Genomic DNA, 20266 nt, shown 5'->3' with positions numbered 1-20266 from the left:
GAGGGTGACGGGCGAAGGGTGATGGGCGGAGGGTGACGGATGACACGCGGATTGTGACGGGTGACGGGCAGAGAGTGTGAGGGAAGGAAAAAAACCCCTAAACCTGAACATTAAATTGCCGTCATGATATTTCCTTAGTTCCCCCTTGTTACTCCCCCATCACCCCATTCTCTCCCCGACCCTTGCCCCCCCTCCCCCCCTGCCTAATTTGGTCACCCATCCATCTCTTACCCCTCCACCTTCACCCCCGCGGCACTAACTACCATTGATCTAATTACCCCTCCGACCATTAGGCGAATTGTGACGTCACAACAGAGAACGGACGGGAAGTCGCCCAGGACATCGATTGACAGATCTTATATATTTTTTTTATCAATTTATATGATTTATATAATCTGAGTTAATTGTGATATTTTATGGTTTGATACTAAAAGTTCCTCAACTCGACTTGAAGAACATAAAAGTATTGATTATTGTCCAATTTGCATTTGAATGCTATCCACTCGCGTACAACAGGTCTTGGATAACAGTGCAGACAGGGTTGAGGCCCCTCATGTAGAGGACAATAAGACTAATAACCAAGAAGTGAGGTTTTCCAGCTTGTGTTATTACGTTGTCTAAATCCACAGATTTCGAACCGAACGCTTCAGTACAGCCGTACCGATGTCTGCGTCGCATTATGGGGTAATGCAATGGCTTTTCGACCCTCTGTCAAGCTGGTAATTCACTTGTTTCCGGATGTAGATCCCAAGGTGATTCTGGCCTCGCCATCTGAAGTATGAAACACGCAGTTATCCATTACACAATCGACTATGTATAGCGCTACGTGTAATCCAATGACCTCCTCTCCCAACGATTCTAGAACTGCTCATCTTGTTATTATCTCCCAGCTCTTGATTCCTGCTTCTGGTATCCTTCTTGCCTCACTGACCTGACGCCTCTCTCTCCCTCTTCCCTCTAGCGGCAGATTATGAAAACAACAACCATCTACAACTACGAGAGTGTACTTTGTATTGTTAGGCACAGACGATTTGGTTTCGACATTCGACATGGCTATATGATGCATTACGTCAAATTTTTCGTGTATTTCTCATAGAAACGTGATTAAAGAAGATGGTTACATCGACTCGCAAGTCTCTGAATTGTTATAAAATCAAAATTCTTACCAAGTGGATTTACTCCATCATTTCTATTTCTCTCAAATGTTTGAGTAGGTTTTAGTTGCGTGGGGAGGTTCATTACTACAGTGTGTGTGTGCCACTTGTATAACTGAGACTCGGTTGTTTCTTCGTGAGCTGGCTAATTCCTCACAGACTCTCGACTCATATTCAATCCTGGCCAATTACAGACCTGCCAGTTAGGCTCGTCCCAGGTTCAAACCAATTTGCATTATGAAGTATGATCACGTTGGCGAATATAACATGTATTACATACCTCTCCTCAAAGTCTGACCAAACCCTTTGATGTCCGCAAACAGTTGGATATGTCGTACCAAACAAGATGTAAATAAAGCAAACTGTGTGGATGGCTCTGTGCAATACAGTAAACACAGGAAGCCGTGAAACTGAGGGGAATTGGATATATTCTTTGTAGAACCTTCAGTGTGTGAGGACTGTTCGATAAAGTTGTCGTTTTTCCGAAGATTTCGACAGATATTGTCAGGAGGGGAATGAGAGGGGTCAGGTCAGTGAGAAGGGGAGGGGAAAGAAGATACCAGAGGCAGGGCTAAGGCCACGAGATGATAACAACAACAAGAGAGGCAGTTCTGAGATCGTGAGGGAGGTCATTGGATCACACGTTACGTGTGGTTCCAAAAGCTGTGTCGACTTCACTGTGTAATGGATGTTTCTGTGTTCCATAGCTCAGATGGCGAGGACAGAACCACCTCTTTTACAACCATTAACAAGCGAATTGTTTAGCCCGACAGATGGACAAGCCACCACAGCCTTACCTCATGACTTACAACCTGGTGCTGTATCAGGGGTTTCGATCTGATATGTGAGGATGTAACATGATAACGCAAGGTCAAAACACCGTCTCTGGTGTACCCGTCTTTACGTTCACTATGTGAGGAGTGACTGCGTTCCATACTCCTCTGTGAATGCTGGCCAAAATGATATTAGAAATTAAGTTTGTCCCACGAGAAATAAAAGATCTTAATGCAAGATCCGAATGTTCTCTCTCTCTCTCTCTCTCTCTCTCTCTCTCTCTCTCTCTCTCTCTCTCTCTCTCTCTCTCTCTCTTCTCTATGCGTCTTCATTCCAGTGCTGTACCCTACGCGCGCGCGTGTGTGTGTGTGTGTGTGTGTGTGTGTTTGTATGTGTGTGTGTGTGTGTGTGGGTGTGTGTGTGTGTGTGACAGAATATCAAGAACTCCCTGAGTCAAGAAGCCTCTTATTCTGGAGCATCTTTTATGAATGCGATTATAAAAGTATCAGGACACTTAAGGCTGAATAATTGAACTTAATGTGTGTTTCTTTTCTGCTAAGTCTCCCCCCTATCGCAGAGTGTGAATCATATAGAAGACGGAAGCCGAACGACTGTATACCGAACATGCGGCTGTTGTGTGTGTGTGTGTGTGTGTGTGTGTGTGTGTGAGAGAGAGAGAGAGAGAGAGAGAGAGAGAGAGAGAGAGAGAGAGAGAGAGAGAGAGAGAGGCCTCTCTTAGCTTCCCATATGGCTTCACCCGTCACTGCCTTGATGAGTGTCCCTTCACCCATGACCGCACCCACGCCCACACTCACGTCCACGCCCACGCCCACGCCCGCGTCGTCGTCCCCCCACTGCGTCAGGAGGCAGCACATTTCCTGGTCTCTAACGTAATTTGTGGACCTATATTGACTTTCCTGCCAACAATAATTTCTTGGAATATTCTGAGCGCAATCGGGGTTTCCCTAAGTCTTATTAATTCCCCCGTCCTGCCTTACCTATTTCCCTGCCTTACCTATTTGCCTGCCTTGCCTATTTGCCTGCCTTACCTATTTGCCTGCCTTACCTCACACAATTTTCCCAGATTTACCTCTATCCATTTCTCCATTTTGCCTTATCCATACTCCTTATTTGCCTTATCTCATCTCCCTTCCTTATCTTACCCATACCTTGCCTTACCCATATGTTACCTTACCCATAACTTGCCTTACCCAAACTTTACCTTACCCATACCTTGCCTTACCCAGACTTTACCTTACCCATACCTTGCCTTACCCATAACATTAACTTACCCATACCTAGCCTTACCCATACCTTGCCTTACCCATGCTTACCTTTGCCATTTCCAAGAGAACAGATTTCCAAGTGGGCTCTGGATAACTCGAGCATAACATTTTCTCATCTCGCTTTCCTCTTAATTCCCAGCATGACTGACTGAATATTCCTCTCTCTCTCTCTCTCTCTCTCTCTCTCTCTCTCTCTCTCTCTCTATCTCTCTCTCTCTCTCTCTCTCTCTCGGTACGACTAATTAAATCTAATTAATGATCCCAGTGAGGAATGTTTCCACTCATTACCCCCAACTCGTTAACCTGCTCGGAGAAAACAAGGATCAATTTTTATCCAAACCTTCTGGACCTTCTTCAATTCTCTATTTACATATTAGCATAAATTAATGTAAATAAGGCAGTGAATGTTTATTTTTCATATCATTAGCAGTCATTAGGACGCGAATACCTCATTAACACAGAGTAATTAACACATATCTTACGAAATCAAACACTGTATCCCATATACTTTATGGACAGTTTTGATCTATACTGTAGATAGAAAAGGTCCCCATATTGCAACATCATCTCATTTGCATAGCGCCATTAACCTTGAACAGATGGGTGAGCCCGGGTGTGGCGAATTATGGGGGAAGATAAATGAGGGAAATTGATGAATGGGTGATTATATGTCAGGGAGGAGCGCTGACGGTGATGGGTATTGGTTGTTTGGTAGTACTTAACAACCATTGCCATACCATTATTACCAGACGTAATCATCCTGTCGCTATAGTGAATGCCGTGTATAACCATGCATGATGTATGATAAGTATCACTCGTATATATAGTATGATTTACTACAGTAATATTCTAAAGGACAGTCCTATTTGCGATGATGAACCATAATGCTTTAGGAAGGTCTTGTATAACTCCTCAAACTGTGAACGTATGTGTAGATATTTATTTTTACAGATCCAGCATCAGTTGTCCTGTTTTGGTTCATTTTCCTCTGCCTATTGTACAATCTCATGATTTTCCTGTTCACACAGCATTAATGAGTTTCCCCCACTTGTGACCCTGTCAAATACATGGTGTTATGTTTTACTCTCATGATTCTCCTCATATCTTATTCAGTCTCCTAATTTTCCTGGTCTTATATACAGAAGCGAACACTCCTCGTTTCATATATACGTTTCCGAATAACATTCCAGAGATCTTGTGGGATCTCGTACCAGGCGTTGTATAAGGGGCGGATGCTACCCCGTTGCTCGAAAATGGTATTGGGAAAATCTACATTTTTTTCCCCCCTTCCCACAAAGGAAATTGGTGTGCGTGATGCCCCCACCCCCATCCCATCTCATCAATATTCATGGGACACATTTTGAAAAGATATCTCAATGGGTTTACAGATATACCCCATATGTAAAGGCTACGACCCGACGTATGCAGACCAAAGTTGTGAAAAATTGCTTTAAGATGTACGTGATTTCCTTTAACGTTGAGAGTTAGGTTTTGGAAGGAGACTATAGCAGTTTCTCTGACCAGTACTATAGTCTTCTCTTGAATTAATAATTTCATATCTGTACTCCATCTTTGTTGATCTCGTTTCAAAATCTATAGATGAAATGATTTTCCAGTCCCACAACTTGATATATATATATATATATATATATTATAACTGTTTTAATTCACAAAATCAGAATTTGACTCATCACAATCGGGTCATATGGCTTTCGACAACATTTCGAATGTTTTACGTAGCCAAGTTGATATTGCCACTGATCCTCCAGGCACGCTAAAAACTATGAGAGAAAAAAAGGAAAGAAAAAAAATTGCAGTATTATCTGTGTCGACTTGATGTACGCGTTTTGAGCAGTCTTGTACCATGTGAAAATGAGGCTTTCTGCATTTCTTCATAAGAATCTTCTCATGTATTTAAAGGTAATTAGATTTCGGACATAAATTACCTTAGGGAGATAAATGTTAATTGCATTCCTCACCTGATGAAAGTCTGATTACAATCGTGTCAGAATAAAGCGAAAAAGCTGAAATGGCCGGCAATATGTTTGGCCGATGTAAATGTCTTCACCTAATTAGCATTCGCTCGTACCGACCTCTTTGCAGAGTTTGGAAGATGGTTAAAAATTTTCCTTAATTTATCGTTAAGACTTTTCATGACGTCATTGAATATGTAGTTGTTTTTCCTGAAGCCTGGCTGGCTCCCCTGAAGCGCACTTGGCTCAGCTCCCAGAAACCCACCTACCTTTCCTGATACCAAGCTGTGCCCCCACTGAAACCTACATACCCTTCCTGAAGCCTGGCTCTCCCCTTCCTGAAACCCACATCCCCTTCCAGAAGCCTGGCTCTCCCCTTCCTGAAACCCACACACACCATCTCTGGATTCAGCGTGTCTCAGCAAGCGGTCTGTTCCCTTGTAACTGGAAGCCAATTGACCAGCAGATCCATTTCCAGGCTATGTAGTCAGGTGTCCAGTGTATCTTATCTGGAATTCCAGCACGTCTCAATAGCTTTCCCGACCACTCCGAAGCGAAGAGAAAAGGGGTTCGAATACCATTTCTCTGCTTTATTCACTGTAGGAGGAAGATAGACGGGAGATCTGGAAAGTGTATGAGGTAGGATTTTCATTCTTTTCAACTTAGCTGCGACGAAGTCTTGGTCAGGAAAATAATTTCTCGTTCTCGCTTTCAGTTTTTCTCGTTTGTTTTTTTTACTCATATTATTATAGGTAACGTTTTACTCTGTGTTACCATCCCGGAAGAATCTTGTCCTCATATTGGATCCTGCTTGTTATGATGGATGTTAAGGCATCAGCCTGTGGCAACACTGCTCGATGCCTGGCAGGAACGAGAAGTATTTCATGAAACACAGTCTTTCGCCTCGTATTTGTCTTCTGAGTGGCATTCTTGTTTTCCAAGACTCGGAAATACTGGTGTTCGCGTGACGACATCTTTTCTAGTGTTTGAGTTTTCCTTCCAGTTATTTACAAATGATTTCAGAAGACTTTAGTGTTTGATCATCTGTCTCGAGTGCTTCAGAGTTCCAATAACCGAGCTTGGGGAGTTGTCTCTGGGGAGTGTCTCCAACCCACACAGGCCTGAGAGGAAGTGTGCATTTGTACAGCTGCTCTTACTACTAGAACGGCTTCACCTGTCATGACACTTGTTGCCTGTGTACTCACGACGTTCGTGACACCTGTACTGGCAGGAGAATGTGTCGGTAGATCTCCTGGTTGGAAATGAACAGGTGTTTGGTCTACACTATGTTGACCAGACCCGTTGGTTCTCGATGCACCAGCTCTCACATCACAAGGCATATTGATCAGCTCTTCCGCCCCTTTTAGACCTCAGCAACAACAAGAGCACATCACCAGGTCTACAGCCCCTCACACACCTGCAGCAGCGATAAAACATCACCAGATATGCCCCTCCCTACACACCTGCACCAGTGATAACACATGTCACCAGGTCATCCACCTACTGCATTTCAAAACGGGCCTTCCATTCCCACCGTAAACTTCCAGCCATGATTACCCGAGCCGACCTCTAGCAAGGCATCAGCTTCTGTTGAAATGAAGGAACGAAATGATTCCACTGTTTGCCGAGTCCACAGGCCCACTCTGACAGCTTCAACAATGAGTAGTTTTTTCCTCCCAGTCGAACCTATCCCTTGCAGCCATCTTATCTTCCTCATCTCTCCCCCTTACCTAAGCTATCCCACAGGCCCTATTCCCTGTGTCCACCCAGCCCTCCTCAGCCTATCCTCCTCCCCATCCACAGGCCTGAACAGCTCGCTCACACTGCCTGGAGAACACCCGGCAGATATCAGCGCTTCCTTAACTCCGTCAATACCGGAAGAGAAAATTCCAAACCTTGTATTTGTCCAATAATTGAGACCTGGCGATAGCCCCTTCCCCATCATATTGACATACTTTCCTACCTGTCTGTTTGTATAAGACGCTGTGTACACAGAGCCACCATTCGGATATAAGTTAGAATTTCGCGAATGACTTACTTCAAGGATGTAAATTGACATATTCCATGAGTATGGGATCTGTGTCTCTTGTGTGTGAAGGACCAGAGTGATCCGTCATGGTCTTCGATATGTTGATTCTGACGAAATTCACTTTGTTGTTTTTGAAAGGATGTCAACCCTACAAATTCAGGCAGGGTTCCACTCCTGGCTTGAGTCTATTGGATTCTCTGAGCATCTTTTTTTTTATTTTTTTCGTCCATAGATGGAAAATGTCGATAATGATAAATACAGAAGAGTTTCTGTTAGATATATATATATCCCCAAGCGTGCGCGCGCAAACACACACACACACACACACACACACACACACACACACACACACACAGCATGCATGAATGTAAGAGGTCTTATGATGATAGAGAATGTTCAAGAGAGATGGTTCTCGCCTCACGCCCTCTTCACTCACACCTTCACGATACTCTCTCCTCCCCGCCTCAATATTCACGTCGGCCGCTCGCTCACTCTCTCCCGCAATCAACGCGACTCTGAAGGTTGGGAAAAAAAAAAGATTTTTCACAGGAAAATTTTGCTCCTTTTCTCGTTTGGTTCCCCAGGTCCCGCCCTTGTCCCAGCTGCACACGGCTGACAAGAGCCTTGTTTTCCCTGACGGAGGGTATCCGCCTTCAGTAGTCTGGTTTAGGAGGGATGGCAGGGGGGTCTGTGGCTGGGTACTGACTTCAGATGACTGTGAGGACCAAGACCTGAGGGAGAGTGCTGAGCTCAGCAACCCAGGAGGGAGGTGGTCTGCCTTCCTCTCCCGAACTCACCCTCAAAAAAGAATAAATCTCCATCACTGAGCCAGACACACCGCACCTTCAGGAGATTCTCTCCCTCCTCCCTCACCAGATGTCTCCACCTTCAGGGTCAACATGGAATCTCTCTCTCTCTCTCTCTCTCTCTCTCTCTCTCTCTCTCTCTCTCTCTCTCTCTCTCTCTCTCCTCTCGTCCGCACTGAAACAATTTTGACGACGATGCCCCATGTCTCCCCCAATACCTATTGGCTACCCTGGCTTTCCAGAGTGTCCTGGAAACAGCTTTCCAGACAGTTGTCACCAGCCGTAGCCAAGTGCTTCGCCCTCCCAGATCTCCAGGGTCTTTTGGCCATAGCCTCTCACTTCACACATCCAGGCCACTACGTTTTTGGCGAAGTCTTGCTTCCGATCTGGAAGCCATAACAACACCCCCTTCAGCTTCGCAGATGTTATCGTCTGCAAGACCAATTTTTGGTCTCAAAAATGACCTTCCCGAGAGAGAAATAAAAGTGCTCAAACCACGATCCGGTGACGATACTTCGTCAAAAGTATATACTTTCCATATACCTCGGTCATATCCCTGTGGGGTTTAGGACATATCCACCAGATGCTCGGGAAACATCCAGTTGAGCTTAAGGAAAAACATCAACCAAAATAGTATATACATCCAGCTAGGACCCAGGAACTATGCCTTTGACGTAAGTGTGGTGACGTCACTTGCAGGCGACACTATCTAGGCACCATTAAAGGTCAGGTTGGTCATAATCATAGCAGCAGTGAAGGTGTAAATTACCAATCGGGCGCACCTTTGAGCAACCCCGTCGGAGCTCCTGCCCTCACCACCTTCACCCTGCCTGCCTTTGATCCCACAACCCGGAATTATTCGGGTTAAAATATTTCCTCCCTGGCAACCGCCCAGCTTTGGTGGAGTTGCCAAGTCGGATATTTTATCCTGGATTTAACAGATTCTCTTAAATATATAGTCGAAGATATTTATGAATTGTAGGTCTGACGTGTGGTATGTAATCTGGCTAAATAACCATCTGCTTTTCATATTCAATGCAAAAATAGATATTCAAATGTGAAGTGTTCTAAAAAAAAAAGTACTTTGATGGCAAATAAAGTGAAGATTATAGATTTTTGAAAATGTCGATAAGTTGGTTATGAGAGACAGATATAAAAAAGTTTTCTATATGGGGAAATGATCGGTGCCAGAAGCAACAGCGAATAGTTGGATAAAACGTACTTTTTTTGATACACAACAGCGCATGTTTCTGAGTAGTTTGGGTGTTTGGTTTGCTGGTTGGTGGTTTGGTCGTTAGGCAGACCAACTGCCAGGGTCGTTAACGTCATGCTGCGTCGTCCAACAATTAAATGATATCGACTACTTTGTTCTATGTATGTGGCTCATGTGAGCAAGCAGGGTTCATGTGAGCAGGCAGGCCTCATGTGAGCAGGCAGGCCTCATGTGAGCAGGCAGGCCTCATGTGAGCAAGCAGGGTTCATGTGAGCAGACAGGCCTCATGTGAGCAAGCAGGGTTCATGTGAGCAGGCAGGCCTCATGTGAGCAGGCAGGCCTCATGTGAGCAAGCAGGGTTCATGTGAGCAGGCAGGCCTCATGTGAGCAGGCAGGCCTCATTAGGGTTTATATCACTCCCGATACAACACAATGATCAGGTTTACACAATAAACCACACGGGAATGAGAGTGAATTACTTGTGTTTGGGCGTAAATGACTCTAGGTGACTAATTGCTCTCTGTCCGAAACGATTAATTGGGTGTTTAATCCGTGAGGCAGAGTGGTTGGTTGTTAGTGTGGTGGTATGTGGTAAAGGTGGTGTGTGGTGTTGTGTGGTGGTGTGTGGTAGAGGTGGTATGTGGTGGTGTGTGGTGGTGTGTGGTGGTGTGTGGTATGTGGTGGTGTGTGGTAGTGGTGGTATGTGGTGGTGTGTGGTAGTGGTGGTATGTGGTGGTGTGTGGTAGTGGTGGTATGTGGTGGTGTGTGGTAGTGGTGGTGTGTGGTAGTGGTGGTATGTGGTGGTGTGTTGTAGTGGTGGTGTGTGGTGGTGTGTGGTAGAGGTGGTATGTGGTGGTGTGTGGTAGTGGTGGTATGTGGTGGTGTGTGGTGGTGTGTGGTATGTGGTGGTGTGTTGTAGTGGTGGTGTGTGGTAGAGGTGGTATGTGGTGGTGAAGTGTGTAATCACCTACCTGTGCACCACGGGGGAAGAGATTTAGTTGACGTGGCCATATCTTCTGACGTTTCTATAGCAACGAAGACATTTTGTAATGAGGTGGGGCTAGCGCGTAACGCTTACCGCTCATTAGCATTGAGAACAGAATCGTGTGGGTCACATGTGGGTTAGGCAGGAGGAGGAGGAGGAGAAGGCAACCTAGGCCAAGAAAGGGGAACTTGACAGCCACTGCAGTGTTGATTCGTTGTGCTGCCGTCATTCGTACCATCTACTACCTGTGTGTGTGTGTGTGTGTGTGTGTGTGTGTGTGTGTGTTCTTGTTCGCCTCATTAAGAAACTTAAAGTAATTCTTTTACTCGAATCAATCCTCCAGTTACATTGATTTATACTAATGTAATCCTTTTCTTTCCCAGGTGAGTTGACGATGAAGGATTCGCGAGTGCCAGCAATAATAGGTAACGACTGCTAATTACTTTGTTGATTTGCTGATATTAATTAAAAGAAAATATGATTTACGATGACGCTTACTTAAATTGTTGATATATTTTATTAGATATTAGCAAAGTATCTAGGATGATGAATGAATATGAAACGATAACTTGTATGAGTAGACAGACTTTGGAAAGCACACACACACACACACACACACACACACACACACACACACACACACACACACACATTTCCATGTTTAATCTATGCAGTCATAAGAGTAATTTGTTATCGAAGCGGACATTTCACCACCCACACCACAGACATATGGTTCCCACAACACACACACACACACACACACACACACACACACACACACACACACACACCTCCCTCTCTACCCTCATAAGGTACAGCACACATTCTACACCCTAGCGACAATACACCCTCCCTTCTACACCCAGGAGGAACACTACACTCTACACAGGTCCACCACTACACTCTACACAGGTCCACCACTACACTCTACACAGGTCCACCACTACACTCTACACAGGTCCACCAACTACACCATCTATTATCTGTGTCATACTCTCTTTCAGCGTCCTCTGGTGTCTATCAGTCTATTCCATAACTCTAGTGTTCCCTGTTCTTCGACGCCCTTCAGAACAAATAAGAAATAACATTAAACTGTTCTCCAAATGTTCTCCAACCGTCAATTATTCCTTTAGAATAATAAAAAAGGTCGTAATTACAAGGGCCATTATACATACATATACATTTTGTTTCCCCATTTTCTCCCAACACTAAATTTTCCCTGGAAATTACAGCAGGGGACAGTTATTTCTGGAGGGACCGAGAAGAGGTTGGGGTAACTATTGTTAATTGGCTCATTAATACGGATGGTAGTCTGCAGCATGTTGTTCCCTCCCACACACACACACACACACAGACACACACACACACACACACACACACATATATATATATATATATATATATATATATATATATATATATATATATATATATATATATCAACCCCTTGTCTATGTTGGCGCCCTTACTAGGGTAAAGGGTGCCACTCACCCACTCTCAGTGCAACAGGGCCATATCTACGACTGTCCCAGACCTACCCAAAAATCCTTTCTCTTCCCTACAGACGCCCACTGTGTCGACCTCTACAGCTCACTCAACTCAAAATGTCACAAGATCAATTGTATTCATCATAATGTTATAGAGGAGTGTTGGCATCACTAGGGCAAGGTGTAGGGGGTTACTGGGGAGAGCTGGGGAGTTAGGTGTTGCTGGGGGAGGTTGGTGTTGCTGGGGCTTACTGGGGTGGAGACTGCACAGCCACACTGTTATATTTATTGACCCAAATTGCCAGGGAGGAAGCGGGTCCTCCTCCTCCTCCTCCTGCTGCCCATGACAATGACTGAGGCAGGAGTACTACCACCTCACCAAGACATTCTTCTGTCATTAAGATTTATTCTTCTCGTGGAACACGGTCACTGGAATATTTTGCCAAATTCGCTAACACACTCGCTCCTTGGATATAGTCTAGTGTTTCGTGTTCTAATAGTGTTCTTTCTTCAGTATCTTGAGCAACGTTGTTAATTGCATCGATAAATAGTGATCGTCGATGACTCTAGTCACTTTCCTGGTGTCTTACCTGGATTCCAGAGGAACTGGAAAAGCGACAGTTTAGCAGAAGACTCGGTACAACTCTTGTCTCTATCCTCACTCCATCACTTTACAGATTCCCCAGTTATTGATACGATTCCGTTCGACTCTGTCAGTTAATCTCGGTCAATCTATCCATTTCATAAAGCCCTTTCCAAGTTAAAGGGGGGATGGGGTAGAGGCTACTCCCCCCTCCCCTCTTTGTCAAGTGGTTTGACGGGGCACATTCAGCAACAGCTGTGGTTGGCGAACCTAACAGCTTTGGGACATGTTGGTACTAAAAGAATTAAAGGTGGAGTTTTGTTCTTGGTGGACCATTTCGCTACTGGGCTGATAAATCTCAAGGGTCCTGGAGGAAAAAATGAGAGAATATTCAGATACGCAAATTTCTCTTTATTTTCTGAAGTGGTATCTGTTCGAGGTTATATATGAATCGTTTTTTTTATTCGATGAATGGCTGAGGTGATGTGGTGTGTGTGTGTGTGTGTGTGTGTGTGTGTGTGTGTGTGTCAGCAAATAGGGTCATATTACAGGAGGGGAGAGAGAGAGAGAGAGAGAGAGAGAGAGAGAGAGAGAGAGAGAGAGAGAGAGAGAGAGAGAGAGAGACTTTGTACAAGACTGGATGTTTGAGTCGATCAGTTGCAAGACCACCGCAGAGTTGGCTGGTTATAGTCTAGGTTAGGTTAAGCTAGGCTATGTTAAGCCAGGCTATGAAAAAAACATTCAACACTCAAGGTGACAAAATGGCGAAGAGAATAGTAGTAGTAGTAGTAGTAGTAGTAGTAGTAGAGTAGTAGTAGTATCAGCAGTGGTTGTAGCAACACACAAGGAGAGAACTCTAGACGATAGTGTTCAAGGCAGTTTATCCCATCAACTTCCTCACTCTAAATGAAGCCATTCCTATGCATACACAATCCTCTGCTCTACTCCCAGCAAATTTCCAAGCCCTGGAGAGTCTAGCCAACGCGTTAAAGCACCATTAAGTTATTTCCTCAGCACCATCAGGTTAGCTTGCGAAGTGATGAGTGTGGGTGTGTGTGTGTGTGTGTGTGTGTGTGTGTGTGTGTGTGTGTGTGTGTGTGTGTGCTAAGCTTTACGACGCTTGCTGCCAGAGTTGAGCCTAAAGCTTAGGTAAATATTCGAGACTCGTGGTCAAAGGGTGTTATCTTCACTACAGTCCTCATCTTCACTACAGTCCTCATCTTCACTACACCCTCATCTGCACTACACTCTCATCTTCACTACAGTCCTCATCTTCACTACACCCTCATCTTTACTACACTCTCATCTTCACTACACCCTCATCTTCACTACACTTTCGACACCACTGTTAACGTTGAGAAACATGTGCACTACATCAATGCTGCCCTTATGTTGTAGTCATCATCACCTCACTCCACTGGCCCAACTCAGGGTTTATGGCATATTTCTGGAAATGTATCTTTTTCCGTCAAATAAACAGTTTGTGGGTTGACTGTAAAAGTCAAAACAAGACCTCAACGTTAAAACATGGAAGTGTGTCCAAGAAAACGAAGAAGAAGAAATGGAGTAAGATGAGAAGGATAAGAAGAAGGAGGAGGAGGAAGAAAGAGAAGCTTGCCAGTGATGTTAGGGATGCGGTGTCAGTATGGCGGAAATCCTCAAGGGGAATCATCCACATTCGTACGTTCTCTGGGTCAAGATGATGAGGAGGGGTGGGTGAGTGAGGCGCAACCCCTCGCCTGGTGACACCCCATGAGAGAGAGAGAGAGAGAGAGAGAGAGAGAGAGAGAGAGAGAGAGAGAGAGAGAGAGAGAGAGAGAGAGAGAGAGAGAGAGAGAGAGCATCAGTTCTTACCCTAAGAATTTAGGCAAATCCAAAAGTTTCCATATCTTTTCCCACCTGATGAAGACAACAATACAACAGCCCAGCCCTACCAGTTTCTTACACTGACCTGAAGGGACAATGGATCGGTCCATTTTTCCACCGTCACACCTGTACAAGGAACGTGCGGAAGGCCCTCTCCTGCCTGGGAGAGCTGACTTACGAAAAGGATACATACGTTTATAACCCGATTCCGGAGCCAATCTCACAGGCCGGGGAAGACGGTTGGATCCTGTTTATTGGATTTCAATCGTGTGTGTCTCTCATATTACGGACCAGACCGGATCGGTAATCTATCCTGATGGAAGGGTCTGAAGTGTGTGTGTGTGTGTGTGTGTGTGTGTGTGTGTGTAAATATCTACAAGAGGCCATGGAAAAACGTGAAGCCATGACTCTCTCTCTCTCTCTCTCTCTCTCTCTCTCTCTCTCTCTCTCTCTCTCTCTCTCTCTCTCTCTCTCTCTCTCTCTCTCATTCATGGGACTAATGTATGACGTCTCTCATGTTTGTTGGTTGGTTTTAAACCCTTTTAACACCCCGGCTCTTTAACTTGTTCAAACTATTCAAACTTTTGCCCAAAAAAGTACCATACTTTTTTCTTAGATATATTGATCTTATTTCAACCACCTTGCAAAATTGTCTAAGATATTCACATACGATTTTGTAAAGAAAAAGGATAGACATTGCAGTGTGTTCATGATGGGGTTAAGTCTTCGTACTCAAAGGGTTAAGTCTTCGTACTCAAAGGGTTAAGTCTTCGTACTCAAAGGGTTAAATCCTCGTACTCAAGGGATTGATATCTTTCAACCTCTTTCCGATGTTGTGTGTTGACCTTCCTCTGGAAAATGCTCATAATATTCTGTGCAATTTATGCTAACGAACTTCAATAATTTCCATCAATTTTGTTTTCCAGGACTACCAAGTTTGTTAAACAATTAGGCAATCCTGCCTCGTTCCCATCTGGCGCACGTACTGGAGAAAATAAAATGGCTTTTGGGTTCCTATTTCGACTGTTTGGGTACTCGGTACCTTTCGACGACGCAGTTTCGGTTCAGCTTCGACCCCTGAGTCGAAATTAAACTCTCTGGGTTCACCTTCGAACCCCACGTCGAAATTAGGCTTTTCACTTTTCGTGATTCGTCCAACATCTTCCTTTTATCTGCCTGTCCAGCCACAATGGAGACTAGAAACCTTTCGTGCAGTAAGACAACAAATTGTGTTGATTTCACGTTGCTCCAAGGGTTCAGACTTGTCTCTCAGAAGCTGTTTCATTGTGCTCGAAGCCCAGCGTTGGTAAGACCGGAAACCTGTGCAGAGAGTTACATAGATTGACCACACAGACCCAAGGTCCGAGCGAGGTGGTTTGGCCTTAACTCAGAGAGAGAGAGAGAGAGAGAGAGAGAGAGAGAGAGAGAGAGAGAGAGAGAGAGAGAGAGAGAGGCTTGGGTTCGCGTCATTGGCTCTACGTTTGAAAAATGCAGATTGAAATTCTACAGGTAATAAGGTGATGCCGGGCTACCGGACGTCTAAGAATGAATTCATCTAATCTCTTAATTAGTCTCTGGCTGCTGTTGACGGCGGCCAGGTGAAGGAGGCATTTAAGGCACTGGAAACCTTGCCTTCACCTGCCTGGCTCTTAATAGATTCTCACGTCTCCGCTGCCTTCACTCACCTGAGCCTTGATGATATCCTCTATCTACACTGCCCTCACTTACCTGGCCCTTGCTGAAGTATCGTATCTACACTACCTTCATCTACCTGGCCCTTGCTGAAGTCCCCTATCTACTACGCTATCTACTCACATGTCTTTCTAAATCCCACTCGCTTCACACTGTTAGATTTCAGACCACTGCAGTTCTACCCCTGGATGACCATAAACATGTGGTGCAGGACCACATCCTCTCGTCTCCAGCAACATACCATCAGTCAGTGAATTAAGGATCTGCTTCCCAATGTCTGGGGATGTTTGGGTGCCACTGTGGAGTCCCTCGTGAACAGCTAGCTGTTCCGTATGTACGGGGGATTAACTCGCCCCCCATATAAAGTCCTGCTCTCGTGTCTGGCACGGTTCTTCCTCCGCCATCCATCAACCAGGATGGGCTCAGGAGCTGTCCACGTTACTCACTCTCTTGCTGTCACTTCTCTTCAGCCATCCTACGCAGTTCTCTGTCGTGTTGCTGTCACTTCTCTTCAGCCATCCTACGCAGTTCTCTGTTATGTTGCTGCTCTTCGTCTTGATCCACAGGTGTCACTCTTAGTCATAGATCTCGTGAGCTGTGTGTGAGTTTCTTGTCTTTGACCTATGGCACGCTCCTGATTACTGCTTCCCATAGTTTGCGTTGGAAATCAATATTACGAGGATAGACCTTTGTGATATCTTCTGTTGACGCACAGAGAAATTTGTGGAACGCTTTCCCTTTTTCATCCCTCTTTCCCTAAAATATCTCCATCTTTAAGAGTTAGGTCTACAAACACCTGAGAAACTATGATGTCATTCTTTTTCTGGTCTCTATTCGCCCGAGGCTGCCATGATGAGGTCATATTTCTGCCCCTTCCAAGTCGGCTGCTAAATAGAAAGATGTGTATCATCACTTCACGTCCTCACCACCACCACCACCAACCAGCCAGGTGAGCTGGTACAGTATTACGTGAGGGATGAAATGTGCTGTCCTTGTGTGCACTCTCTCTCTCTCTCTCTCTCTCTCTCTCTCTCTCTCTCTCTGCGCAGCCTCCGCCCATCATGGACTATACGCTGGGAGTTCATCCTGTGAAAGATATATTCTGATCCCCCCCATCCCCCACCCCATCACAGAAACGGGAGAGAGAGAGAGAGAGAGAGAGAGAGAGAGAGAGAGAGAGAGAGAGAGAGAGAGAGAGAGAGAGAGAGAGAGTGGGGGGGAGAGTTGATGAGTGTGGGTGTTGGTGGTGACGTGGGGGTGGGGGGCAAGGGAGGGGGTGGCTTCGCCTGAAAATCTATGATGGTGTTGTTATTAGCAGCAGGTCTGGGGGGGGGAGAGCCTCTTGTGATCAGGAGCCATGACAACCTGGTGACCCTCGTAAGATAGATGATGATGGCCAGCTGTGTATAGCCTCACTCTGCTGTATAGCACAGGCAGGTGTGTGTGTGTGTGTGTGTGTGTGTGTGTGTGGTGTGGGTGTGTGTGTGTGTGTCTGTGTCTGTGTATGTATGTGGGTGTGGGTGTGTGTGTGTGTCTGTGTCTGTGTCTGTGTGTGTGAGTGTGTGTGTGGGTGTGGGTGTGAGAAAAGCCCTGTGTGTATTTCGGGGAGAAAAGCCCTGTGAATGTTGATTTCATAGACATGTGAGTCGGTGAAAAGTTTTTGAGTCTCTTTTTTTTTTTCTATGAGTTGCACCTGTGAGGGTTGGGTACCCTCCTCGCATTTTTTTTTATTTTTGTCCTCCTCAAGTAAAACCGTCACGTACAACAAAAGTTATACAATGCCACCAGCAGAATATATATATATATATATATATATATATATATATATATATATATATATATATATATATATATATAAAACAGTTCACACAAGAGCCAAAACCACTGACATTTTCAAAGTATGTGTTCTGCTGACCCTTACTTAGCTCATCCTGAAATGGTAACAGAATGAATGATTCGAAACCTTAATTCTTTTTTCATATAAAGTTCAAAAAGTTGTTCTTTTGGCCTCTGGCAAAACACACACACACACACACACACACACACACACACACACACACACACACACACACACCGTAAAAATGAAAGTGTATGGATATTCCCTCCAATATTCGGTGATGAGCCACATCTATATCGAAGAGCGGGTCCTTTCTGTTTCCTATTTTGGGAAGGCCTCTCATTTTCCTTTCCCCTCCTCCCCCCCTTCCATTTTCTATACGCGGGGAGATGAAGGACGCCTCGTGTGGGTGTTGGTCAATTTGGGCAGTGAGGCGAGGGGGGACCAAGAATTGCGCCACAGGTCGAGTATTGGTGCCATCCAGGGTTCGAACCCCCCTTGGAAACCAGCGTTACCACCGACCTCCAGTCCTTTGCTACAGTGCCTCCTCCTCTGCCACCCTTGCCAGGACCTGATCCTGCAGGACCCTACACATTGCCCACACCAGCTCAGCATCCTTACGATTCCAGGATCTTGTAATAAACCAAAAGCAATTTTACTGAACGTAGAGATCAGATTACGTGTCTCCTTCTGTCTTCAACACTTTCACTCGTCTCATTCACCTGTGCCATGATCCTCTCCTGGAAAAGGATTTCCTGCTCTTGGAAAGAGTATTTCTGGCATTTGAGTTGCCAAAGTCGCATAACTTCGAATCGGATCCAGTTATGTGACATTTGATACGACATTTGTGGATATCTTTTGTTCTTCCCGTCAAAGTCAAGATGGTCTGAGCTTTATTGTTGTTCTCAAAGACCTCATCAAAACCTCCGACATTTTTAAACGAAAGCTAGACGTTTAATGAGACGTCTTTGATAGTAAAAATAAAACTCTGGTGATTGAAGTTTCTCGGAAACTGTAAAAGAAAAGTGCAGATTTTCCCCTCCATCAATATAGAACATTATCTTGAATTAGATGCATGAAAGGTTAACACTTGGGTGATAGATAAGGTCCTTCAGTCGATAGACATCGTCAGCCACAGATATCCTTGTTCACTTCAGTTCTCTTTTGCTTTGTGTCTCCTATTTTCATTCGCATATGAACAGAGTTAAAAGGAAATTCCACGTTATGTGTTTGACGTGTACTGCAAGATTCTGGCCTCTAATAGCCAGCCCAGAATTTATGGCCAACTCGTAGTTCCTGGCCATTTAGTTACCATAGGAATATCTTAAAATTCTTGTATTTAGTTAGCTGTAATTCAAAACCGGAGGACCAGCGGAGAGCGGAAGCAGTGGTGTCCTGTTTTAATGTAACGGGTTGGTGATATGAGAGAGAGAGAGAGAGAGAGAGAGAGAGAGAGAGAGAGAGAGAGAGAGAGAGAGAGAGAGAGAGAAAAAAAAATATAAGCAAGATTCGTCTTTGTCTCCTACAAAAGTCAGAAAGTAAAAGCTAAATCAGTAAGACATGACCACATTTGGCCGTAGCTGGATTGGAGACGTGTGTGTGTGTTGTGTGTGAGTCCACAAAGACGAAGGAAAGAAAGAAAGAAAACAAAATACATGACCTTTTGCTGTCCACTCCACTCGACCCAAAACAAAAACACGTCTGCGTGCGTTCGTGTGTCAAAACAACGAAAACAATTGCCAAAATTGTCATTTTCTTGAGTTTGTGTCATCTCAAAACAATCTCTTCGACTACCACTTTACTTAAGATATATATTCTTTACTGCTTTATGCAGGAGTGAATCTTTCCCTTTGTTGAATTTAGCTGTGTGTTTCGCATCAGCTCCTGGTGGACTAGAGGACCAATGATTGGCCACTGTTGGCTGTTACGTAACATCTCTTGGAGAGCCATTATTGGCTGCTGCTCTATGTAATGTAACATAACTTGAAGGGCTCTTAATGGCTACTTGTTTCATATAATTTAACATCACCTTAGAGGACCAATGATTGTATGGTTGTCTGGGAGGTAACATCGCATGGAGAGCCCTTACTGGCTACTGCTGACTGTGACGTGTTATTGTTTGGAGAATCATTATTGGCTGCTGCTGTCTATGATGTAATGTCGTCTAAAGAACCACTACTGGATACTGTTGTCTGTGACGTAACATCGCCAGGGGAGCCAATGACTGGCTGCAGCTGCCTGCCATTATTGGCTGCTGTAATCCCTGACGTAACATCATCTCGAGTGCTATTATTGGCTACTTCTGTTCGTGACGTGATTTCGTCTCGAGTGCTGTTATTGGCTACTTCTGTCTGTGATGTAATATCGCTGGAAGCACCATTATTGGCTGCTGCGCTACACCATGTCATTACCTGGTGCGCCCTTATTGGTGATTGGCATCTGTGACGTATAATTATGTAGAGCTCCCCTATTGGGTAATGCTGTGTGTGACGTATTATTCCCCGAAGCGCCATCGTAATTCGCTGGCACAGATGACGACCTAATTGGGAGGTTGGGGCTGTATTCTGAGCATCGCTGGATT

The 20266-nt window shown here is 44.8% G+C and overlaps 1 protein-coding gene across 4 annotated transcripts in view; it reads left to right on the top strand.

Moving 5' to 3' along the window:
* The window catches only part of Dh44 (diuretic hormone 44), a 141865-nt gene that overhangs the window by 83381 nt on the left and 38218 nt on the right, over window positions 1–20266 (top strand). The window contains exon 1 of one of the 4 annotated variants that reach the window (XM_071682227.1): window positions 10604–10645. The exons of the other annotated variants lie outside the window; for them this stretch is intronic. Within the exon in view, the coding sequence (XP_071538328.1) occupies window positions 10615–10645 (31 nt within the window). The 5' untranslated portion in view covers window positions 10604–10614. Of the gene's footprint in view, window positions 1–10603; window positions 10646–20266 lie in introns of those variants that run through there. 4 annotated transcript variants of the gene reach the window in all.

The sequence above is a fragment of the Panulirus ornatus genome, chromosome 34, assembly GCF_036320965.1.
Source record: "Panulirus ornatus isolate Po-2019 chromosome 34, ASM3632096v1, whole genome shotgun sequence".
Lineage (NCBI taxonomy): Eukaryota > Metazoa > Arthropoda > Malacostraca > Decapoda > Palinuridae > Panulirus > Panulirus ornatus.
The sequence above is the reverse complement of the archived record's forward strand: the minus strand, read 5'-3'. Positions and strand labels throughout refer to the sequence as shown.